Genomic DNA, 20,701 nt, shown 5'->3' with positions numbered 1-20,701 from the left:
ACGCCGGCCGCACTTCCCCCCGACGACTCGAGCCTGGACCGAAGTGTTTTCTGCAGGGCGAAAAGACTTCGCGTTGAACTGGTCCGACTTGCAAGATGGACGAGTTTGAGGAGCAGCTGGCCGAGGCTGTTAGAAAACACAGCCATCTTTACAACTGTTCCAACCAAACGTACAAAGACATTCAGATGGCGAAGAACTCGTGGATGGAGATAGCGCAGCTGTTGTGCACGGAGGAGACCGTCTGTCGGAAACGGTGGCGGGCTCTTCGCGACAAATTCGCCAAGGCCAAGCGGCGGGTGCAGAAACGGACGAGCAGAAGGCCCTACGGGAAGAAGTCCGTCCCGGAGCTGTACACCGCCTTACAGTGGCTGGACGTTTACGTGAAGAACCGCGCGCCGACCTCCGACACGAGCGCTTCACAAGCCGAAGCGCACGCGGAAGAGAAGGTCTCGCAACTCTGTAAGCGAGAGCAGATTTCGTCACTTCTCTCGGAGTACAAATCCTGTGTTTATGTTGAACCCCAAACAGAGAGAAGCCTGAAAGACACAGAAAAGGTGTGTGTGCGCGCGCACGGCTACCATCAACGTGTGTATTGTGACGTGGAGACAACCTCTGTTGTCACATCTGACAGCTACGTTGAAATTCATTTCGTTTATTTAGTCGTTCTGTTTTTGTGCAAGGGAAATCCGACGACTGTCGCCTCTAACAACATCCGCTTTTAGTTTTTCAAAATAAAAGCAGCTGGCGAAAGATGACTGATAACTGACAACAGATTTAAAATGAAACGTAAACAATAATAATAATAAACCACATGTTAGACTTTAGATGATATGTTATACATTTGTTAGACTTTAGATGATGTTTTAAATTTTCGCATTGCAGTTACTACTATAAACTATCACCTTTAAAACCTAATGCAGTTAATAACTAGAAGCACTTGGAGAGCGCATATCATAATGGGACTGATATTTTCCTAACATACAGTGACAACATCAATGATGACATCACATGATGATGATGATGTCATCGTGTGGTGATGATGGCATCACTCCACCTACACCATAGGGTCATGAAAAAATTGTAGGATCACGATCCCGATGACAACCAAAATTGAATGATTTGTTCTTTGCAACAACCTCAAGATTTCCCGAAATGTTCATCAAAATTTGTTCATATATTTCTGAGTAATCTTGTGCCCAGACAAACAATCAAACACTACTGAAAACATAGACCTCCTTGGCGGAGGTCAATAAGATCCCTGCCTCTCAGCAGTGGAAGATGGGAAGTTCATGTTAATAAAGACATGAACATAAAAATAAAAAAACAAATATTACACAAACTGAATTGTTGTGAAAAAGTAACATCCGCATAGAGCAATGTGGAGATTAATAATTAAAATGTTAATTTAAAAACTGAACAAGATTTATACAATAAGTCAAATTCTAACAACTCCAAATAATTCTTTGATTGATGTACTTTAGAAATGGGAGCTTGATGTCAAAATTATTTCTACTTCTCTTCAATAAGCTAAAAACATGTCCATCGCCATGTTTGTTAAGGAAACTGAAGCCTACAGGTGTGTTGCTGTCTGTGTTAATCATTAGCCATGCTATTTTTTTGCCACATAGGTCGCTGGAGCAGCCGTTGACCTGAAGAAGGAGCCAGATAATAAACAGAAGGAGCAGTTTGACTCCCTACCGGTCATCACTACCAGTTTTTCTCTTGCCGATTCCAGTCTAAGCAGCTATCAGACTATTGGAGCCTCTCTTAAACGCAAACGACAGGCAACCACGCAAACTGAGAAGAGCTCTGCGGACCACCTCGGCAGCCTCAGAGATGAAGATGAACTGTTTTTGCTCAGCCTCCTGCCCTCAATAAAGAGGCTCACTTTCAAAAAACGGATGGAGGTGCGGATGAAGTTTCAGCAGGTGCTTTATGCTGCAGAGTTTGAAAAATAAAATGCTCAGAAGGCATCGTAGGTGGAAGGAGGTTATCACAAGTACAGTTTTTACAGTTTGTAAATAGTTAATTTTACCATTATATGTCAATAATATTTATTTTTTATCTGCTGTATATCTCTCCTAAAATTCCTTGCCTGGCCAAAAAAGTCACATTCATGTTTTGCTGAGCTGCTTTATCCTTTATTAAAACATTCAGTCTTTGTTGAATTGTTTTGATAAGCATATGCAGTGGCAGCATTCATTTATTTACCTCCATAAATGTAATAATTTTTAATTAAGATCTTGACTGATAATGATGAGAGTCAGACCGATTTGTCTCTAAAATACCCCAGATATTCTCCATTACCTTAGGTTGTGTTGTGGGAATGTAATATCTTGCACTCTTAATAGTTTATGTTCTTAACAACTTAATTTCAGCAGTTTTCTTTGTTGTTTTGTTTGCTTGGTGCAGAACAATTACAAAGATTACTGTCGATACTGAAATAACTTACCTTCTTTTTCTAAACAGAGCTATTTCTACAGTTTATATTTTACAAATAAACATTTTATTGCAACAGAGAGATGGTTTCTCTAATTATTTTTTGCTCCACATCTTGCACTCCATTCACAAATGTCTGATTATAATCTAGTACTCAGAAATAAACACAACTTTGCACCTTCATGAAAAAAGAAGAATCAGCAACGGTCATGTATTGCTTTGAAAGATCAATTTACAATTTTAGTGTTGGAGATGCAAGAGAAAATAGGGATTTAAATCTTTAATTCATTCAAACCCAATACATCTATTTTATCAATCTGTTTTAATACATACACAGAATATAAATACTTTAATAATAAAAAAATACAGATTGTGTTCTAAGATATTTTTATTTGAAATGTTTACTAAAATGTCTTTTTTTTAGGCATATTAGGCGTGAGAAGTCCTTGGTTTCATCAGTTTCCAGAGATGCGATTTCATTCTTTTTGGTGCAAACTCATTCATGTCTAAATGATCCAATCGCCTCCGGTCCTCCTCCTCCAACCAGCTTCTGATTGGATGAAAACGTAACTGATGTTTTCATTCATCGCTTCATACATTTCATTCATCTAACCTGCGAGTTTAAACATGGGAAGAGGTATGTTCTTTTCCTGCTGTGTGTTTTAATTTCAGTCAACTCCTCTCGCCTTGCTTCTTTTCTTTATTTATCCGTTCCCAAGCCTCCCTCCTCCTCCTCCTCCTCCTCCTCCTCCTCCTCTCTCTTCCGTCTTTGCTGTTTTACTCCCAAACCCCTCCCCTCTCTGAGCTTTGCTGCTTTCTCACCATTGGATGCTGTGTGGGGTGATGGTTGTGGTTTCTGTCGGTGATGTCCCCAGAGCATGAAACGGCTCACTGCCTCTGAACTGCAGGAACTCGTGGCGACGCTGCAGCCTCGGCGTATCTTTGGAGCAACGCAGATCGACGGACGCCAGGTTCTGTCCATCACCGCTGATGCGTTTCTTCTGGGAGCTGCTGCAGCTGGAACTGATGCGCTGAAGCTTTGATGTGCATCGAGCTCATCCTGCCTGAAAGTCCACGTGCGCAGACTGCAGACAAGCTGAAAGCCATCAGATCAACACTCTGCTTCCTCATTCTGCAGTAAGATGCAGTAACAGAATGATCATGTGCATGATTAATTCACTAGAGCTGGTTAGGAATAAACTCTGGCTTGACAAATAGAGTTTGGATTATAGGAGCTATCCCACGTACAGTTGTTTACAACCTGTACAGCAAGAATGCTGCCACCATTTGCATTCCTTTAGTTTATACAAGGTTTGATGTCATGTTTTTATCTGTGTAAATCAGACATGTAGTAATTATGTTAGATTATTGCTTCAGAGATGTTTAGAATAACTGCATTTCATCTGCAGCTGCACGGTGAAATGTTACTACGATAAAACAGCATGACAACACTAAAAAAGGCTCTCTGCTGTGAACTGATTGGCTGGTTTAGCTGTCTCTTATATAGGAGGCTGTCTGTAGAGTGATTCCTACATAGTACCAAGGCACACTGTGATGTGTATTGCTTAGGTGTGGTTAAGAGATGAGGGGTCAGCATGATGCAGCGTTAAACTAATCATTTTGATTAATTTTTTATATTAACCATTCTATAAAACTGAAGCTAATCAACATGATTATGGATACTGAATTTGATATGTTTATTTTGGTTGATTAGAACAGAAAATTTTAAATCCATATTTCTTACAAAGTAAAAATATCTTGTTCTTTGACACTTTCCATAAATATCTTCCTGTTGCACTTTGTTATATTAAAGACAAAAACACAGATTTAAAAAATCTGCTCTTTTAAATGCATGATGAGCTGAACATTTTTACAGATAAACTAATGACGAAAAAAAAAAAGAAAAGAAAATAAGTAAACATTAATCTTTTTCTTTTAAGAGTCTCAGAAATGAGAAACAGCCTTTCAGGAAATCAAAACAGGCAGCACAGAGACAGCTAAAGCAGCCCAGATGTGTTCATAACTGGTCATATGATCTCTGGTCAGGCCTGAGTGATTAGAGAGGGAGAGAAGGCAAAGGAAAAAAAAAAGAAGCACAACAGGAAGGAAAAACTGAGCTTAGTCACAGTTTCCTTGAGCTCCAGTGCTACAGAAATATACTGTTAGTAAAATATACATTATGGTAAGGTGGGAACACACTGAATGCATTGTTCATGAAGAAAACTTGTGTAAATTTTTGTGGTAAGTGCAAGATATTCACATTTAATCTGGAACTTTTGCATATGTAGGTGATGACTGTTTCAGCATTTTCATGCTAGTAAGGGCTGTGTTTATGAGAGGAGAGATTCTAAGGGAAAGTGAAAGGACGTAAAGATTGCTGTTTACTTCAAATGTGCCTTTACGATCAGATTTTAAACATTATATATTATATATTGAATTACTGATGTTGATGAGACAGCTTTACAAATGTGCTCCTGTCAGTGACTTTTCATGTAAATCTACATTTACATGTTAGTCTCTGCTTTAAAAAAAGAAAAACAAACTTTACTGTTTATTGTTTTTCCAGCAGAAGCAGCTCTTTTGAGCAGGTCCTGAGTTTGTGGCTAAATTTGATCAAACTAATTCACCACTTGTACAGGAGAGACGGCCATTTTGGATATAAAATAAAGAAGACAGCCGGGCAGCAGGTCGATAGAAACCTCTTCAGATTGGAACGACTCATCCACCTCGCAGGCGAGGGACCCTCTCAGCATGTACTCCCCTCAGAGTCTCCATCGTTGGGGCATCACTCACAGCGAGAGTTTGGAGCGGTTAGCCTGCAGCCAAGGTATGAATGATGGGTGTTGATATCTGAATGTCTGACACTATCAGTTGAATAACTGCCAACTTAATAACTTATAAAAATCTGTCCCAAAACACCTGGGTGTAAATCCCGCATCACTGCATGAGTACATTACAGAAACCATTTATTGAAAAAGAGGAAATAACTTATCGAGAGCATTTAATTATTCAAGACAATACGGAAATGCAGAACTATCTACATTTTGTTTTGATATTTCTATGACTGCATTTTGAATACATTTTTTTAAAGATTTATAAACAAAAATGAATGGTGGACTAATCAAGCACATGTAAAAGTGATGATTAGATGCCAATCATCTTGTTTCAGTAGAAATATTAATCATTCTACTAAATTATAGATATACATAGACAACATAAGTCCAAATCCCCTGAAGCAGGTATTAAAGTCATGGTGCCATATTCAGCTAACTCTGTGTAGTTTAATCTGTCTGAAAGTGCTAAAAACATACATTACTCAAATTATTTGTACCCCCCATTTGCACATAAATGGCAGAACTACAGAGCACAGAAGGAGTTAAAATAACTGTGCAGGAGAGGCCAGAAGCTGATCAGAGCTTATAAAGAGACTTCCATAATGCAAATGTGAAACATGTTTAAACTAACCAGGTGAAAAGCTACAAAACTAAAGCTGGACTAGTTAATATGTAAGTTTTTTTTAATGCTTACTAGCTGATTTGTACAATACTGTTGTTGACTACTTTGGTGCGGTTGTCCACTAGTGTGTTAAAATATTAACTAGTTGGAACTTTTGAACTACTAGTGTTACAAAATTACTGACTAGTATGACTTCTGTTCCAACTAGTTTTCAAAATAAAACTACTAGTAAGAGTGTTTGTTGAACTAGTGCGACCACATTTGCAACTTCAGTAGTCACAAACTAGTGGACAGAAAATGTTGATGTCAGAGGATATCGAATAAATACACAAACGGCTTGCCATACCGCTTGTTGCACATCACCGTGCAGTTCTCGCGTCCACCGGTAGGGGGCAGCAGACCATGGAGCGCAACGGTCCTGTTAAATCATTACGTAGTGCTGCCTTTTGTGTCTCGTGAGTCCTTCGACGCCGCCCCTTCGGAGGGTGCAGCTGCGAGACCGTGGAGACGCCAACTGCCGCTCAGGTTTGCGGGCTGTAAACAAATCTGTACACCGCTACGATGTTGGGAAAGGGTCTGTTTTCCGAGAATCGGTTCTCTGTACTGTCGCCACGGGTTGTACCGCTCATTATGTAGCGAGACTGACGCCTGGTAAAGATTTGGCAGCCCCGTATAACGCGGGGGCACTTTAGACTACGAGGACACTTGATTTTTTTTATTTATTTTTTTGTTAGTTCTGTCATCCTTTTTACCTGCGGTGTATCGCGGGGGGTTTATATGGGATGGTCAGATGGTAATTCGTGTACAAAAGCTGGCTTGCTAACCGTTAGCACACTCAAAACTGTGCCGTTTTGAGCACAAGCTAGCTCTGGTGTCAAACGCGCTGGGAACATGGCATCGACTGCAGAGCACGACCTGGCTCTGTCTGAAGCGGACAGCAGCAAAGAGAAAACTCAGGTGTTTGGGATTTTGAGGCTGCAGGAGGAGAAATCCGGTTCCGGGGATAAATCTGCCAGCAGCGGGAGCGGCAGCGCGGTGAGAGGCGGAGGCGACGGCCGCTGGCAGGCTCCTATCTTCGCTTTGGCCAGGAAAGCATCCGAGACTATCTCAGGGAGCATTCACGTCCTGCCCAAAGTGTCGGAGCACAGGACGTCTCTTCCAGGAGACTGGGCCGTCCAAGGTAGTGCATGTGGAGGTGTCCCCGACCAGACTGTGACAGATGCTAGTTTAGCATCTGTCACAGTCTGTACGTATCACTGAAACTAACCAGTGAAATAGTCTCCACTGGTGTGACAGCTGTACAAACAGTGTGACAGACTCACTTCTCTTTGGTTTTCACTCTCATTGTGCCACCAATTAATTTGCATTACACATTAGCACTGCTCTCATGCGTTTAGTTCTACATCCTCCTATTTATAAAAACCACACAACCTTATAATCTGTGTGTTTTCATTCAATTCCTCCACCTGTCTTGTCTGTAGTCCCCCCCCCCCCTCTCAGTTAAATATAATCTGATGCCCGTCACTTCATCACAAAATTTCCATTTGAACAACCCGCATCAACTAATATGGCCAGTTATTTTCATATTTAGGTCTTTACACTTTTATATTAAGCACAAACGTCTGCTACATTGACTATTTAAATGTTTAAAACAATGTTTTGGAGCTTTTCACCTTCAGTCTTGGGCGTACCCTTGGTAGAAGTCTCTTGATGATGCCGGTAGTCGCATGGTTCTCAATTCTTTAAGATCCAATATGCTCCAAAAAGTCACCTTCCTAAAAATGTATGTGCATGTTAATGATTTGTCAGAGTCCACATTTCCAGGCCAGTCTGCAGCAGCATGTAAGGCTGTCTGACTTTGCTCTGTCCTGATATTTAGCTACACATTAACTCAAGTTTCACTCGTGAAACGGTTAAAAGCACACCCCGACAGGAGATTACAATATCAGACCCTACGATTCTCCTTCAGGCAAAGGAATATTAGCAATGTATTGCCGTGTTACTAAAATAAACTAGATTTATGTCTGAGGCTGGTTAATTATGATGGATTTAGAATTTTGTAACATTTTTCAAAAAACGTTTGAACTCTTATGTTGACTTTAGCTATTACACCGACCCAACATGAACACAAACATGCTTTTGTTTTAACTCAACACTTTCGAGTTGCGAACAGTTTAAATAAATTCACAAACAGGAGGTCAAAAATCCATCGTTTACAGTAAAAACAGAAACTTTAATCTCATGGGTTTTGTTTCATAGCCTCTGGTTTCGTCACAATCATGGGACTAAAAGTTTTTAGTGGACAGCTTTAGGGTTTGCCTGTAAACCTCCTAAGACTTTGAAAACAATACTGAAGCATCTTTCATAAGCATGTTTCTATTAATGATCACTTGTAAGACATTAATTTGATTCATCTGTTTTATACAGAGAGACAGTCAGCTAAGTGGGATTTATTGACTTGGTTATGTGTAATTATATGTCAGTGAAGTTATTAAATACAGGTCTGCTTTAATTTTCACGTTAAGAAGTAGTGGGCTGTAGATGGTTGACAAGTTAAGCAGAGCAGTTACTTTGTTTTTGGCTTCTAAATCTAATGTATTCTTTACAGACATTTCAATCTCTTTATTATGAAGAAAAAAAATTGTGATTGCCTGTAATTTAGTGATTTACCTCTGCCTGTGCTACATTTTATTTAAGCATATTAAAAATAAAAAAATGGTTATCCTGATCTAAAACATCATCACTCATCTGACAAGTGTTGTCTGTGCAGCATCCGTGCGCCAACATTTCTGAATAATAAATTGCAACCTGACGTATTTTGAAGTGTTTACTGTAAGTTCTGGGTGTGCAGCCATGCGGGACCCCATGGCCATGGAGCGAGCCAACCTGCTGAACATGGCGAAGCTCAGCATTAAAGGCCTGATCGAGTCGGCTCTGAGCTTCGGACGAACGCTGGACTCGGACTACCCTCCTCTGCAGCAGTTCTTTGTGGTCATGGAGCACTGCCTAAAACATGGGCTTAAAGGTAAGAGAGTGGGTAAGATGATATTTGTGGGGTTTTTTTTTTTTTTTTCATTTTGTCATTGATGTGCTTGCATGTTCACCTGTCTTTCTCCAGTGAAGAAGTCCTTCCTGGGTTTCAATAAATCTCTGTGGGGTCCTCTGGAACTGGTGGAGAAACTGTGTCCAGAAGCAGCGGAGATCTCGGCTTCTGTGCGAGACCTTCCTGGACTCAAGTAAGGAAGAAATCAATGCTCCTTCGGTCCCATTTAACTTGAGCCAAGGAGGAACATCAGTCACAACAATCACACTCTAGCAAATTGGAGTAACACTAGACTGTCACCTGAGCCGGCTCAGGGACGTATCTGAGTGTTATTTACTTTCACTTCACCTTTCTCCTCTCAGCAGCCTCACTTCTTTCTTACTTTCTTTCTTTATACTGCAACTTTTTGTACGGACAATTTTTTTTTTTTTTTTAGAAATGTGACAATCAGATCTGAAAAACATATATTTGTTTGAATCTGTTTGTTTTGAGCAAGCACCAACTTTAAAGAACATGACTGCGTTGTAGTTTAGTGTTTATTATCAGGCAAGTTGTAGAAAACGGATGTTGATTATCTCTTTTTGACAGGAACACGTATTAAAAGTTAACAGATCAGCACGTGAATCACGATTCTCCTGACAAAAAAACCTGATGAGAAACGTTCACTACTGTCTGCTCCAGCAAAATGAGGAACATCTGTGCTGTTGTCTGGAAAGCACACAGTTTCCCCTTCAGCAGTGCTGAGTCAGAGCAGAAGACTTGTACCAAAGCAGAGCAGACTCAACGGTTAGATGCAAGACTGTGAAAACTGTCTGTGCCACAAGTTACAAACACAATTTTGACGCGCAAATCCTGAAACAAATGAAGCATTGATTAAAAGAAGATTTATTATCCTCTACAAACACAAATGTTTTAGAAAATTTAACTTAACACCCAAATCAGGGAATGAAATGTATTGTTATGAATGTAAAATTTGCTGTTTTCCAACATAAAGATTTGAAAGACCCAAGCTGATGTATGTAGGTTATACAGGAGCTGACTGCTGCATGTCTGAACACATGCCTCCCAGCCTCTTCAGAGTCCACCCTCATCACCGATGTGCTTGTTTGTGTTTTCCAGAACTCCCCTGGGCAGAGCCAGAGCGTGGCTGCGTCTGGCTCTCATGCAGAAACGGCTGGCTGACTACCTGCGCCTCCTCATCACTCGAAAGGACCTCCTCAGGTAGGTCCGGACAAAATGCGCCACAGTGTACTCGTCTTGTATTGACAACACCACAGTGTTAAAGATAAATGTGCTGCTGATTTATGGGAATTGGTTGTAACGTCCTTCCCCAGTGATTTTTATGAGGATTCAGCGCTGATGCTGGAGGAGGAGGGAGCAGTGATTGTGGGCCTGCTGGTGGGCCTGAACGTCATTGATGCCAATCTGTGTGTCAAAGGCGAAGACTTGGATTCTCAGGTAACCTCTTCTGCGAAACAGCATCTTTACGATTTAACACAATTTTACATCGATCATTTTACTCTGAGATGATGTTGCCCTGTAGCTGGTATTAATTATTCCCTCGTCAACACAGTGTATTTTATGTTTCACATCAGTAAAAACCTCTGTTAACTGTCTCCTTGACCTGAAACTGTTTAGTTCAGTTGAGTTTCAGGAAGTACAGAGAAGGACTCCCCATCAGGTAAGTATTTTAGCAGAGCTGGTGCTGTGGTGTGATACATCCACCAGTGGGTGGTGACTTTGCAAAATTGCTCACCAAGTCAAACATCCTGCACAGCTTATCTTCACACCAGAATAAAAAAGGTGGGGCTATTTGTGATATGAAATGACCTGTTTTTAACAAGTGAATGGTTTCAATCAGACAAAGCGTTGCACAGAAAATTATAGAGATTTTACCTTAAATAGCAAAAGTAAATGAGATATGAGCCCATCTCTAAAGCTAAAAAGATTAAATCTGAGCATCAAAATATGATTTATGTATATTTTTCTTTATTTTTTCAAAAGTATTTGTCAGCACAACACTGGTTTATCCCTCAGGTTTCTGAGTATTTTTATACCCGAGTGATGATCATTAGCTTAAGAAACAAACAAACAAAAAATAATATGTAAAGGTTTGCCCACTGGGGTAAAGAAGTCCAAAAAACTTTAAAACGACTTCAGAAACCCCAAAGAACTGTTGATCACTACTGCTTTAATAAATATTAAGTATTACAAGAAAGTTTGGCTTTTTGGAAAGGAAAGAATGATTCTAAACTCCAGTACTGTCCTCAATAAATGCACATCATCTTCCAATTCCAGGATCATATTTTATCACTCATAAAATATGATCTTGGAAAGTCTTGAACAGTTTGATAGATTGTAGTAACCTAAGGTACAACTTATTTAAATTAATTTTATGCAGTTGTTGTTTTCTCTCAGTTTTCCACATCTCTTATTGCTTTTTATTTGTCTTTTTTGTTTAGGTCGGAGTGATCGACTTCTCCATGTACTTGAAGAATGACATCGATGATTACAGGAGTGAGGAGAGGTGCGATCTGTAACCGTTTCTCCACTTATTCGTGCAGCTGGTTTCTTTCTGCCGAATGTGACTCACAGATCTGTTTTATGTCTGTTTCCATGACAACAGGAACAGTCAGATAGCATCCATTTTGGATCAGAAGAACTATGTGGAGGAACTGAACCGACAGCTGAAGTAGGACTTTAGCACTTGAAGATACTTTTCAAAACATTACTAACTGAATACATTTAACGTCTGAGCTGTAAATACTATAACTGCTACGATCATAAAGCCGTATTCTAAAAAAGGAAGCTAAAATACTGGGACTACAAGTTTACATTTTGTTTTTGTATGCAGTTCCACGGTTCATGGTCTTCAGGGCAGAGTCGACTCTCTAGAGAAGTCCAACTCCAAACTTATAGAGGAGGTAAAACCAGCCTTTAAAAAACACATTTCAGAGAGAGAGACTTCAGAACTGAAAGTCTCAGTTTGAGCATCACTGACAGCGTTAATTCCCTACATGTCTGTGTGTGCAGCTCGCCATAGCAAAGAACAATATCATCAAACTGCAGGAAGAAAACCAGCAGCTGAGGAGTGAAAACAACCTGATTCTGCTGAAGGCGCAACAACATTTAGAGGTAAACTGAAAAACACTTTTTTTTTTAACTGAGGCAAAAAATACAAGTTGATCTGGTTGTCAATACTCAGGATTAATGACAGCTGTTATCACAAACTAGCATGAACTGAGGCTTACATGTTTTTTTTGTTTTTTTTTCCTTGTTGGTCTTACTACTTCAGGTAACTCAAGGCGACGTGACAGTGGAAAGAGACACATACAAGCAGTCCCGTCAGGGTCTGGATGAGATGTACAACGAGGCCAGGAGGCAGCTGAAGGAGGAGTGCCAGCTGAGACAGGTCAGACTGTGGATGTGTGTGTAATATTTCTGTAAAACACGCGTGGAGTGGGTTTAATGACAGATTATACGAGTATTCTGTTCGTATTCAGGATGTGGAGAACGAGCTGGTGGCCCAGGTGTCGATGAAGCAGGAAATGGAGCTGGCTATGAAGCTTCTGGAAAAAGATATTCATGAAAAACAGGTCATTACTTACTGTTTCTTGTTTTAAAAATAAATAAAAATCCAACAGATGTTAAGATTATTGGTTGTACATTTTGACGTTTCTGGCCTCCCACTAACAACACATGAAGTCTGCAACAAAAATTTAAAAAATCATGAAGTGACATTTAGAGCAAAGCCATGAGATTTATTGAGTCTTATTTATTAAAGTTTTTTATTTCTAAAAAAACAGGACACACTGATTGGACTGAGGCAACAACTGGACGAGGTTAAAACCATCAATGTGGAAATGTACCAGAAGATGCAGGTAACGTCACACACCTACTCGTCTTCGTATCATGGGATGGAGAAGCTGCTCAGGAATCCCTGCTGCTTGTTAAAGACAGTTCTTCTTGTTTCTTAGTCATCTGATGAGGAGATGAAGAAGAAGAATGACATGATCAGTCGTCTGGAGGAGAAGACCAATCAGATCACTGCCACCATGAAGCAGCTGGAGCAGAGGTGAGATACTGCCTTTAAATCATCACACCCACCAAATAAATGACATTTTCTGTGAGCCAGATGTCCAAACCAGGTCCTCCTCTTCTCAGTTTTTATTTATTTATCTAATAGTTATCTGAAATTACTATATGCAATGTTCTTTTAGCAAAGTTTGATGTATTTCAGATCCATCCAGGGTGAAAAAAAAGTTAAAATATTTTGATTATATTGTTCCAGGACTTGACACTTATTAAGAATAGATAATATTTTATGTACATATTTAGTTAGGAATTTTGAATAATTTTGGTTCTAAATGTTCAGAACATAAGTGAGGAGAAAGTGAGGACAAAATATTAAAATAATTTTCTTCATCAGGGTTTTGGGTTTCCATAAGGAAATGAACAAAAGGGTCAAACTGTTTGCCTCATACGTCTCCCACATGACTGTAGGATGTAAACAGTTACCAAGTTTATGTCACCAAGTTGTCCGAATAGATAATCTTTTTTTTAAATATCCATCACCTTGGTTGCAATAGAAATCGATTTTGTGAAATAAAACTAATTTCCAGTGAGAGACAGAAACTTTGGTCTCTAAGGAGCATTAGATACAAGACAATACACGAGTCCTTATGAAGTGATTTCCTTGTGGAAACCCTGCCCCATCTAATTTCTAATATCTGATAAGAAAGTGCAAAGATTTTCATGCACGCAGAGGTCCAGTGCTCCACATTTGTCATTAAGTAGCTGCCTGCTGGTTCATCGATGCTTTATGATCCTTCCTTGCCCCTGCTGTTCAGAGTCCACTCAGTCCATCCGTCCCTGTCTCCCATTGGTTTAAATATGATCCATCTTGTTTGTGATTGTTTTGGGGTTTTTTTGTTGCTCCAAAGGTTGATGAAGGCTGACGCTGCAGGACACAGATTTGTTAGGAGTTTTGTGTTTTGGTTCCTAAACAGTCTAATGAAGAAGTTAATGAGATAAATTAAAATAATTTAACAGCTATTGTGGGGGGGAGTCCTTCAGAGTTACATGCTGTTTATTGTAGAGACTCTGGAACAGAAATAATTTGTCATTTGTTGTCGTCGCTTTCATTTTGTTAACTCGGCATCTCTTTGCAAATGTAGCCTGCCCTGAAATGTTCATATTTTGTCAGATGCAGTTATAATCATCTGTTGTCTCCATTACCATCCCCTCCTTCACTTCCCAACCTCTTCTCATTTGTCATGCGCACTCTCAAAGGAAATATTCCAGTCTGTAGAGATCTGATTACAGCGTGAACCTGGCAGCCTGAAATCAGACTCCTTGGTTTCAACATCTCATTCACACTTCATGCTATGCTTGTGATGATAAGTCAGAAAAATGTTGAGTGTAACTGTAGCCACTTAGAATACCGATGTATTGACATCCTTTCTTCCTTTCTTTCCTCCCTCTTCCCTCCTTTCTGTTCATCATGTTTGTACCATCCCTCCATTCATTTTGCTCCCTTGAAACCTTCATGGTGGATTGTTTTTTTTTTCCTGCTGATTTTAATTTATTTGTTTATTTGTTCCTGCTCCTCTGTGCAGTGATAAGGATCTGCTCAGTCAGACCAGAACACTTGCCATGTCATTTGTTAAGTGTGCCAGCACGGACACAGAGCACCAGTACAAGCTAGTGAAGGATATCTCTTTCTGAGGACTGACTGAACTTCACTGAACATTCCTGTTATTTTACACACACTATCCAAACAATTTTAGGGTCTAAGAGCTGCCACAGAATCAGGTGGAACTGGACTGCATGTTTGGTTTGGTTCCTGAGACACTTTCATCAACCAAACCCTGGGATTCATTGCGATCTTTGCAACAAGTTTTATGTTTGTTTGATTTACATCCAGATATGTTGGTACCAATACGGAAAAAGTTTTTGAATGTTCAGACAGCTGCATTTCAAGTAGCTGCATTTAACTGGACAGAGAACTGTCCAATTATCACTTCTTTAAAGTAGTTTTAATGAAACTGAAGACACATTTTGAATTAATTATACACCACACTTTATATTAACTCACATGTTTAGGCGAGCACACAAATGTTACACACTCTCCAGTAGTCTGTTTATATGCTTTTAAGACAACGAATAAAATAGTTTTGACTCTCAGAAATAATACAGTTGTTGCTGTTGTATTTAAAGAGCATTTTGTCAGCAGAATAATGTTAACGTAGTCCCACAGTGGCGTCCATGTTGGCTCAGCTAGGATATCTGAATAACTGTGCTTTGCTGTTTGTTAGAGGGCATTTAGTTTCACAGTTCAGCTGTAAAAGTTGAGCTGCAGTGTGAGAACCACCTCAGCAATCTGACTAAATGGCTTTCTCCTGCAGCCCTGATTTAATCCCAGTTGGCTGGTGAGGTTCCCTGCAGATGTGCAGTCAGACAGGCTTGTGTTCATGCAGCCTCCTGCTTCTACTCTGTTGCTGGTTTGTCTTGCATGTGTTACACCTTCTGACCTGCTTCGAACTGGCTGTGACGATCCCGTCTGTGTCTGAAATCGGTTCCTCGTGCTCTCACACTTAAGCCTTTGCATATGAGTCGTGAGCATTTAGTTTGGGCTTTAGATATGGCACAACGTCATGTGATATTTTAATGTTATGTTGCAACCACTGGATGGCATTGCAGAAAGTAGTAGACTGTTACTGATAAGAATTTGAGAGCTGCTAAGTTTCAAAATTTCACCCACAACATGAAATGTCGATTTAGTTTTTGAGTAAATGTAGTTCACCAACACTTTAAAGAGAAACTGGACACAACTTGTCTCCTTGAGATTCACAACCTGCAGTGAAAACTGGAAAAAAGTTAAGTTTTCTTTAAGTAGGACCAGAGGTTTTTGTGTGAATCGTGTTTTGTGTCTGCAGAACAGACTACTCAGCCAAGTGTAAGAACTCCTTTCAGGGCTGTAAACCTCTGTTAAGGGACCTGCGTTACTGTGTTTGTCTTGGGATATTTACTGACTTTCATGATTATATCTTGGGGAATAATTCTTCTGCCTATTGTAACTACATGTTTATAATACTTTCAATTTGTAGAGAATTAAAGACCCAGTACAGCTGTTGAAAACTCACAAGTACTGTCTTTTACCACGGTGATTAATAAAGTTAAATGTTTTGAAAGTGCTGAGCGTAGTTTGAGTTTTTAACCATGTTCAGCTTGTTGCTGAATAGTGTGCAGTTTATAATGACCGGAATTTTAAAATAAAATTATTAGACCTAAAAATCCCCCATGTGTGTTTCCTGGGGCTGAGTTATGATATTACTAACCAAATTACAAACAAGGAAATAAGTTCTTGGTGAACAAGAGGATTTTTGTATATCAGAATGTAGGATATTTTATGCAATTTGTGCTTCATATTTCATGAACAAAGAGAAAACTGAGAAGAGCTGGGAAATGCTCTCTTAGTTTTTACATCAAAAATTGATAATATTTTTGTTTTAACGATATAGTTATCGTCTGACATTTTTATATTAATACTTATACACTTCTTTACACGGCGCATAAGTTTTAAATCATCTGACGATCAGGAAGTATACAGTTGTCAGTCATCTGATACTTTACAATATGTTTCTGTACAATATGTGTAAAAGAAAGCATAAAAAAAACCAAACATAATATGGACCAAGAATTGAGCCTTGAGGTACTCCACTTGCAATTCTCACTTTGTTAGAAATAAAATCACCCACGGACACCAAGAATTCTGTCATCTATACGCTCTAAAGCAAATAAATATCCTGAGAGGTAAACCAACCTGTTTAACCTGTTTATAAATCATCATGGTGAGAGATGTCAAAAGAATTCATCGTAGTGAAGGATCATTTTATCTGTCACTGGTCAAGTGGCATTGGGTTAGTTATTTTTAACTTTTTCATTCAGTTTTTTAATTTTGTTGTTGTTTTGTGTATTACACCATCCCTTAGTATTCCTCAATGGTTTTTTTTTGTAGGTCCACATATAAAACCTGACCCCTCTGTGGTACATAGTTTTACTTGTTGGTGTTGTAAAAGAGCAGATTACAACACCCTCCTCCACCTCAGCCTTTACCCATACCTTCTTTATCTTCACAACCACAAGGGTTAGTCTTTAAACCGCCCCCCCCCTCGTACCCCCTTCAATTCTCCCTTCCATCACTTTTTGTTTTATTTTCTCCCCCCTTGCACACACGCCTCCCAGACTTTTCTCTCCATGGTCCTGAGTTTGTCCCTGGTTATAATGGTGCAGATTACAGGAGGCAGAGAGGCACCGCACCTCAGCCGAGGAGGGATCCAGGCGCTTCAAGCTGGACTTTGCCAACAAGGCCGACAGTCTGCAGCGGCAAATCGAGCACAGAGAGAAGCAGCTGTAAGCACATCACCCACAGAGATCGAACAGTGGTACACTTGCACAAATTCACATGTACCTTGAACACCTCAGCAGCCTTTGCGCTCCCTAGAGGTTATCATCTCTAATCTAGGAGCAGGACTATAAATGAAGCATTCGACATTTGCTAAGTAACTTCATTGTTCAAAAAGTAGCAGGCTTCCCCTACGTTTAAATGAAACAAGAAGACAGTACTAATATATTCTTTAAAAATCCCTGCACAGTAGTTCATGTTCTCTCTACATTTTTTTTATGGTTATGATGGACTTCCAGCCAGCAGCTGGAGACAGACCTGAAGATAGAGAGGGAGTGGAGACAGACGCTGCACAACGATCTGGACAGAGAAAAAGATACGGTGGCCCAGCTCAGCACAGAGGCGTTACAAATCAATGGACTGAAAAAGGTGAAAAGAGCAAAAACACAATGTTTTATCAAATAGATTTGTCTTGCATTTGTCAGCACGTGTGACTTGTGTCGTCTGTGGTTTACTTCGACTGGTTTTAGGAGTTCCATCGTCTCCAGGATGAAAACGTTCAGCTGAAGATGATCTGCGAGGACCAAGAACAAGCTCTGGAGGAACTCGGCTCCAAGCTTAGCGAGTATGTAACGTCTAATTAAAAAAAACATAATCTCCTCTCCTTTCAGTCTCCTGTTTCATTTCCACATTGCTGTCTAAATCTGTTTTTCTTTCGTTTATTTTTTGTTGTCAGATCTAAACTAAAGATTGAGGACATCAAAGAAGCCAACAAAGCTCTGCAGGTAAGGTCACAGACGGATCCAGAAGTAGAATTTCATTCTGTGCCTCGGGAGCTTATTTCTTCAATAAGTTGAAACAACACATTCAAAAGTAGGTTTTCCCAGGAAAGGCATTCTTGCGTGGGGTGTTGCTGCAGACAAAGGGGCTCTGCAAAGAGTCGTTAGTTATATGTAGAGTGGATCACCAGCAGCAGCTTCCTGACCTCCACTGTGAGACCTTAGAATCCACATTATCATATAAATGTTATGTTATTGAATGCCTTCTTTTTTTGTTTTAGAAACTTTTTTTCTGGAACATTGCCTTCAGTTTCATTATATTTCCTTCAGCAGTAACTTTCTAAACATATAGTGAAGTTAAGATTGTTTTTCTTGTTGCTACTTCTGAGTAAAAAGTTTTTGGTTTTAGGGGGGTCAAGTTTGGTTGAAGGACAAAGAAGCGACTCACTGCAAGCTGTGTGAGAAGGAATTCTCCATCTCAAGACGAAAGGTCAGCTACTCAGTGGACTTCAAATAAGTGAAATCAAAATAAAGAATTGTTACTGAGGTAGAAATCCTCATCAATTTAACGTAATCGCTTTTAAATATTATTATTTACCCACATCTCAAACCAGTTTTACCTCAAAGTTTACTTTTAGGGAGAACTACTAGTAATTCTGCATTGTGAAAAGAGTAACAGACTTGACAGAACATGAGCCGCCCTAAAGGAAGATGAACGTTTTTTGTTCTACTGTCTGTCCACAGCACCACTGCAGGAACTGTGGGGAGATTTTCTGTAACAGCTGCTCGGACAACGAGCTTCCTCTGCCAGCGTCTCCCAAACCGGTCCGAGTTTGTGACACCTGCCACGCCCTTCTCCTCCAGCGCTGCTCCTCCAACACAACATGAGGGAGACCTGCACCGCTGCCAGGACATCTGAAATCAAACCTCTCAACCTCTTCCTACCAACCATCTACAAATTCATATTAGCTGTTTTTGCTGCTAAGGGAGAACGACGTGCACTAAAAGTTTATGACGTGTAACTTGTTTTTTTTTGTTTTGTTTAAGGTTAAATGAGAGGTGCCTGCATCATCTGTTTCTGCAGCTGCTCTGAACAGGAAGCAGTATGCTTGAAATAATGGGGGCCAAAATGTTCTACATTATAACAGAACAGGTAGATTTCTTTTTTTTTAACATTACATCCTTTACCGTCAAAGATTAATTTGACATCTGGCAGTAAAACTGAAGCAAATGGGTCAGACAACCACACTTTGTGTGTTAAATACTTAAAAAATAGAAATATTTGAAGCTGAACAGCAGGTGTACTGTTCATTCAGTTTGGTTATGAAAGAAGAAGCAACTTTATAAAGAACTGAAATTGAAATTGCACTGACGACTTCTGCTAAAAGCTGATAGGTTTCTGAACCAAACAGTTTTTTTTTTCTCCTTTACAGTCGAATCAAAATATGTTGCAAACCTGAAACTTTACATCAACTGTTTATAGCCAGGCACATGAGATTATCATTTTTGTAGTGAAATTAACACAAACTGTCTTAATGAAATGTTTACACAGATTCTCAACATCGAGCCAAATTGACTTGTTAAATACAAACCAGATACTACAGTAAAGTTTAAAAAAAAAAAGTTATTTTTGCTCTGTGAAAACTGAAACCAGTCTGGGTTTACTTTAGTTTAATTGCAGTGAAAGAAGAAGAATATATTTTAAGTCTGCTGTATGAGAAAGACCTGCTGGACACATCTCAGCCTAGTATGGGACAAGTCTTACGTCCTGAAATTTACATTTCAAGCAGCCTGAGCGCTGCTGACACTCACTCCCTGATGAGGCTCTGACTTTGACAGAAGTTTGCTTTTAATTGTGCCATTTAAGACTCTGCAAACACCTTTCCTTCTCATGTTGCCAAAATAAACCCTGTACCTTAATATAAAAAGGTGAGCCCAAAACATTTCAAGGTTGATTGAGAATAAAGCCAGACTAATGGAGTGACTGCTGCTGAAAGGTCCAAGAAGAGCAACAGATTCAGTCTGTTTCTGCTGAAGAACTACTTTAAACACACATGCAAATCATACATTTTCCTGATTTTTCTAATCTTGTGCATATGATTATTTCAGGTAACTTGTTTGAACTGTCACTGTAAACTTGAAGTCCATTGTGTTGTGGGGAAAAAAAAGCTTCATTCCTCACAAGAAGTCGGAAACTCTAACCTTTTTCTTATAAATTTGAGTTGTGGGTTTTAATAAGTGCAGTGCAGTGCATATGGAGGTTTTGAACTGTTTACAATCTGTGATTTGGTATAAACTGGAAGTATTCATTTCCATGTAGCTTTTGTTCGATAAAACTTAATGAATACTTCTCAAGTGAACCTAGATCAGGTTTTCTTCTCCTCTTGTGCAATGTCCACCTTGTATATCCCCATTTTCTGTATTTTTTTTTTAAAACAAAGACTTGTACAGTGTTGATACAATACTTTGTATATAATGTTAATATTTAAGCTGACAGAGTCATGTCCTAATATTAAATTTAATGCCAAAAATCTATTATCTTGACTACAGCTGGTTTTAATTTTGGCAGAGAGCACT

At 39.4% G+C, this 20,701-nt stretch overlaps 2 protein-coding genes and 1 long non-coding RNA gene across 6 annotated transcripts; 2 read left to right on the top strand and 1 right to left on the bottom strand.

Moving 5' to 3' along the window:
• Positions 1-2,521, top strand: LOC108237339. The gene is made up of 2 exons (XM_017418685.3): positions 1-554; positions 1,629-2,521. Exons 1-2 carry the CDS (start codon positions 96-98, stop codon positions 1,956-1,958), a joined length of 789 nt encoding a protein of 262 aa, XP_017274174.1. The 5' UTR covers positions 1-95; the 3' UTR covers positions 1,959-2,521.
• Positions 2,522-2,813: 292 nt separating this feature from the next.
• On the bottom strand, positions 2,814-7,664 carry LOC112450582. The gene is made up of 3 exons (XR_003039244.2): positions 7,569-7,664; positions 3,262-5,255; positions 2,814-2,989 (listed from the first exon to the last, which is right to left on the bottom strand). It is a non-coding gene; the product is annotated as an uncharacterized LOC112450582 (long non-coding RNA).
• rufy2 (RUN and FYVE domain containing 2) lies at positions 5,138-20,659 on the top strand. Of its 4 annotated transcripts, none has more exons than XM_025006509.2 (19): positions 5,138-5,266; positions 8,747-8,920; positions 9,014-9,131; positions 10,058-10,159; positions 10,273-10,396; positions 11,401-11,465; positions 11,565-11,630; positions 11,793-11,862; positions 11,972-12,073; positions 12,234-12,350; positions 12,442-12,534; positions 12,745-12,819; positions 12,916-13,013; positions 17,234-17,353; positions 17,645-17,774; positions 17,876-17,970; positions 18,082-18,130; positions 18,534-18,614; positions 18,869-20,659. In XM_025006509.2, the coding sequence occupies exons 1-19, from the start codon at positions 5,191-5,193 to the stop codon at positions 19,010-19,012; spliced, it is 1,899 nt and encodes a 632-aa protein (XP_024862277.1). In that variant the 5' UTR covers positions 5,138-5,190; the 3' UTR covers positions 19,013-20,659. The 4 variants fall into 4 exon arrangements, with proteins under 4 accessions (XP_024862277.1, XP_024862278.1, XP_017274220.1 ...); XM_025006510.2 differs by lacking the exon at positions 5,138-5,266 and adding an exon at positions 6,311-6,420; XM_017418728.3 differs by lacking the exon at positions 5,138-5,266 and adding an exon at positions 6,345-7,075.
• Positions 20,660-20,701: the final 42 nt, after the last annotated feature.

The sequence above is a fragment of the Kryptolebias marmoratus genome, linkage group LG15 (assembly GCF_001649575.2).
Source record: "Kryptolebias marmoratus isolate JLee-2015 linkage group LG15, ASM164957v2, whole genome shotgun sequence".
Taxonomy (NCBI): Eukaryota; Metazoa; Chordata; class Actinopteri; order Cyprinodontiformes; family Rivulidae; genus Kryptolebias; species Kryptolebias marmoratus.
Note: the sequence above shows the minus strand (reverse complement) of the source record. Positions and strands in the feature narration are given on the sequence as shown.

Bases quoted from the DNA above. Each gene is read 5' to 3' on its own strand.
- LOC108237339 (XM_017418685.3), top strand. From the start codon at position 96: ATGGACGAGTTTGAGGAGCAGCTGGCCGAGGCTGTTAGAAAACACAGC. The intron at 555-1,628 runs GTGTGTGTGCGC...TTTGCCACATAG, and splicing joins GCCTGAAAGACACAGAAAAG to GTCGCTGGAGCAGCCGTTGA.
- rufy2 (XM_017418728.3), top strand. From the start codon at position 6,787: ATGGCATCGACTGCAGAGCACGACCTGGCTCTGTCTGAAGCGGACAGC. The intron at 13,014-17,233 runs GTGAGATACTGC...ATAATGGTGCAG, and splicing joins ATGAAGCAGCTGGAGCAGAG to ATTACAGGAGGCAGAGAGGC. The intron at 17,354-17,644 runs GTAAGCACATCA...ATGGACTTCCAG, and splicing joins GAGCACAGAGAGAAGCAGCT to CCAGCAGCTGGAGACAGACC.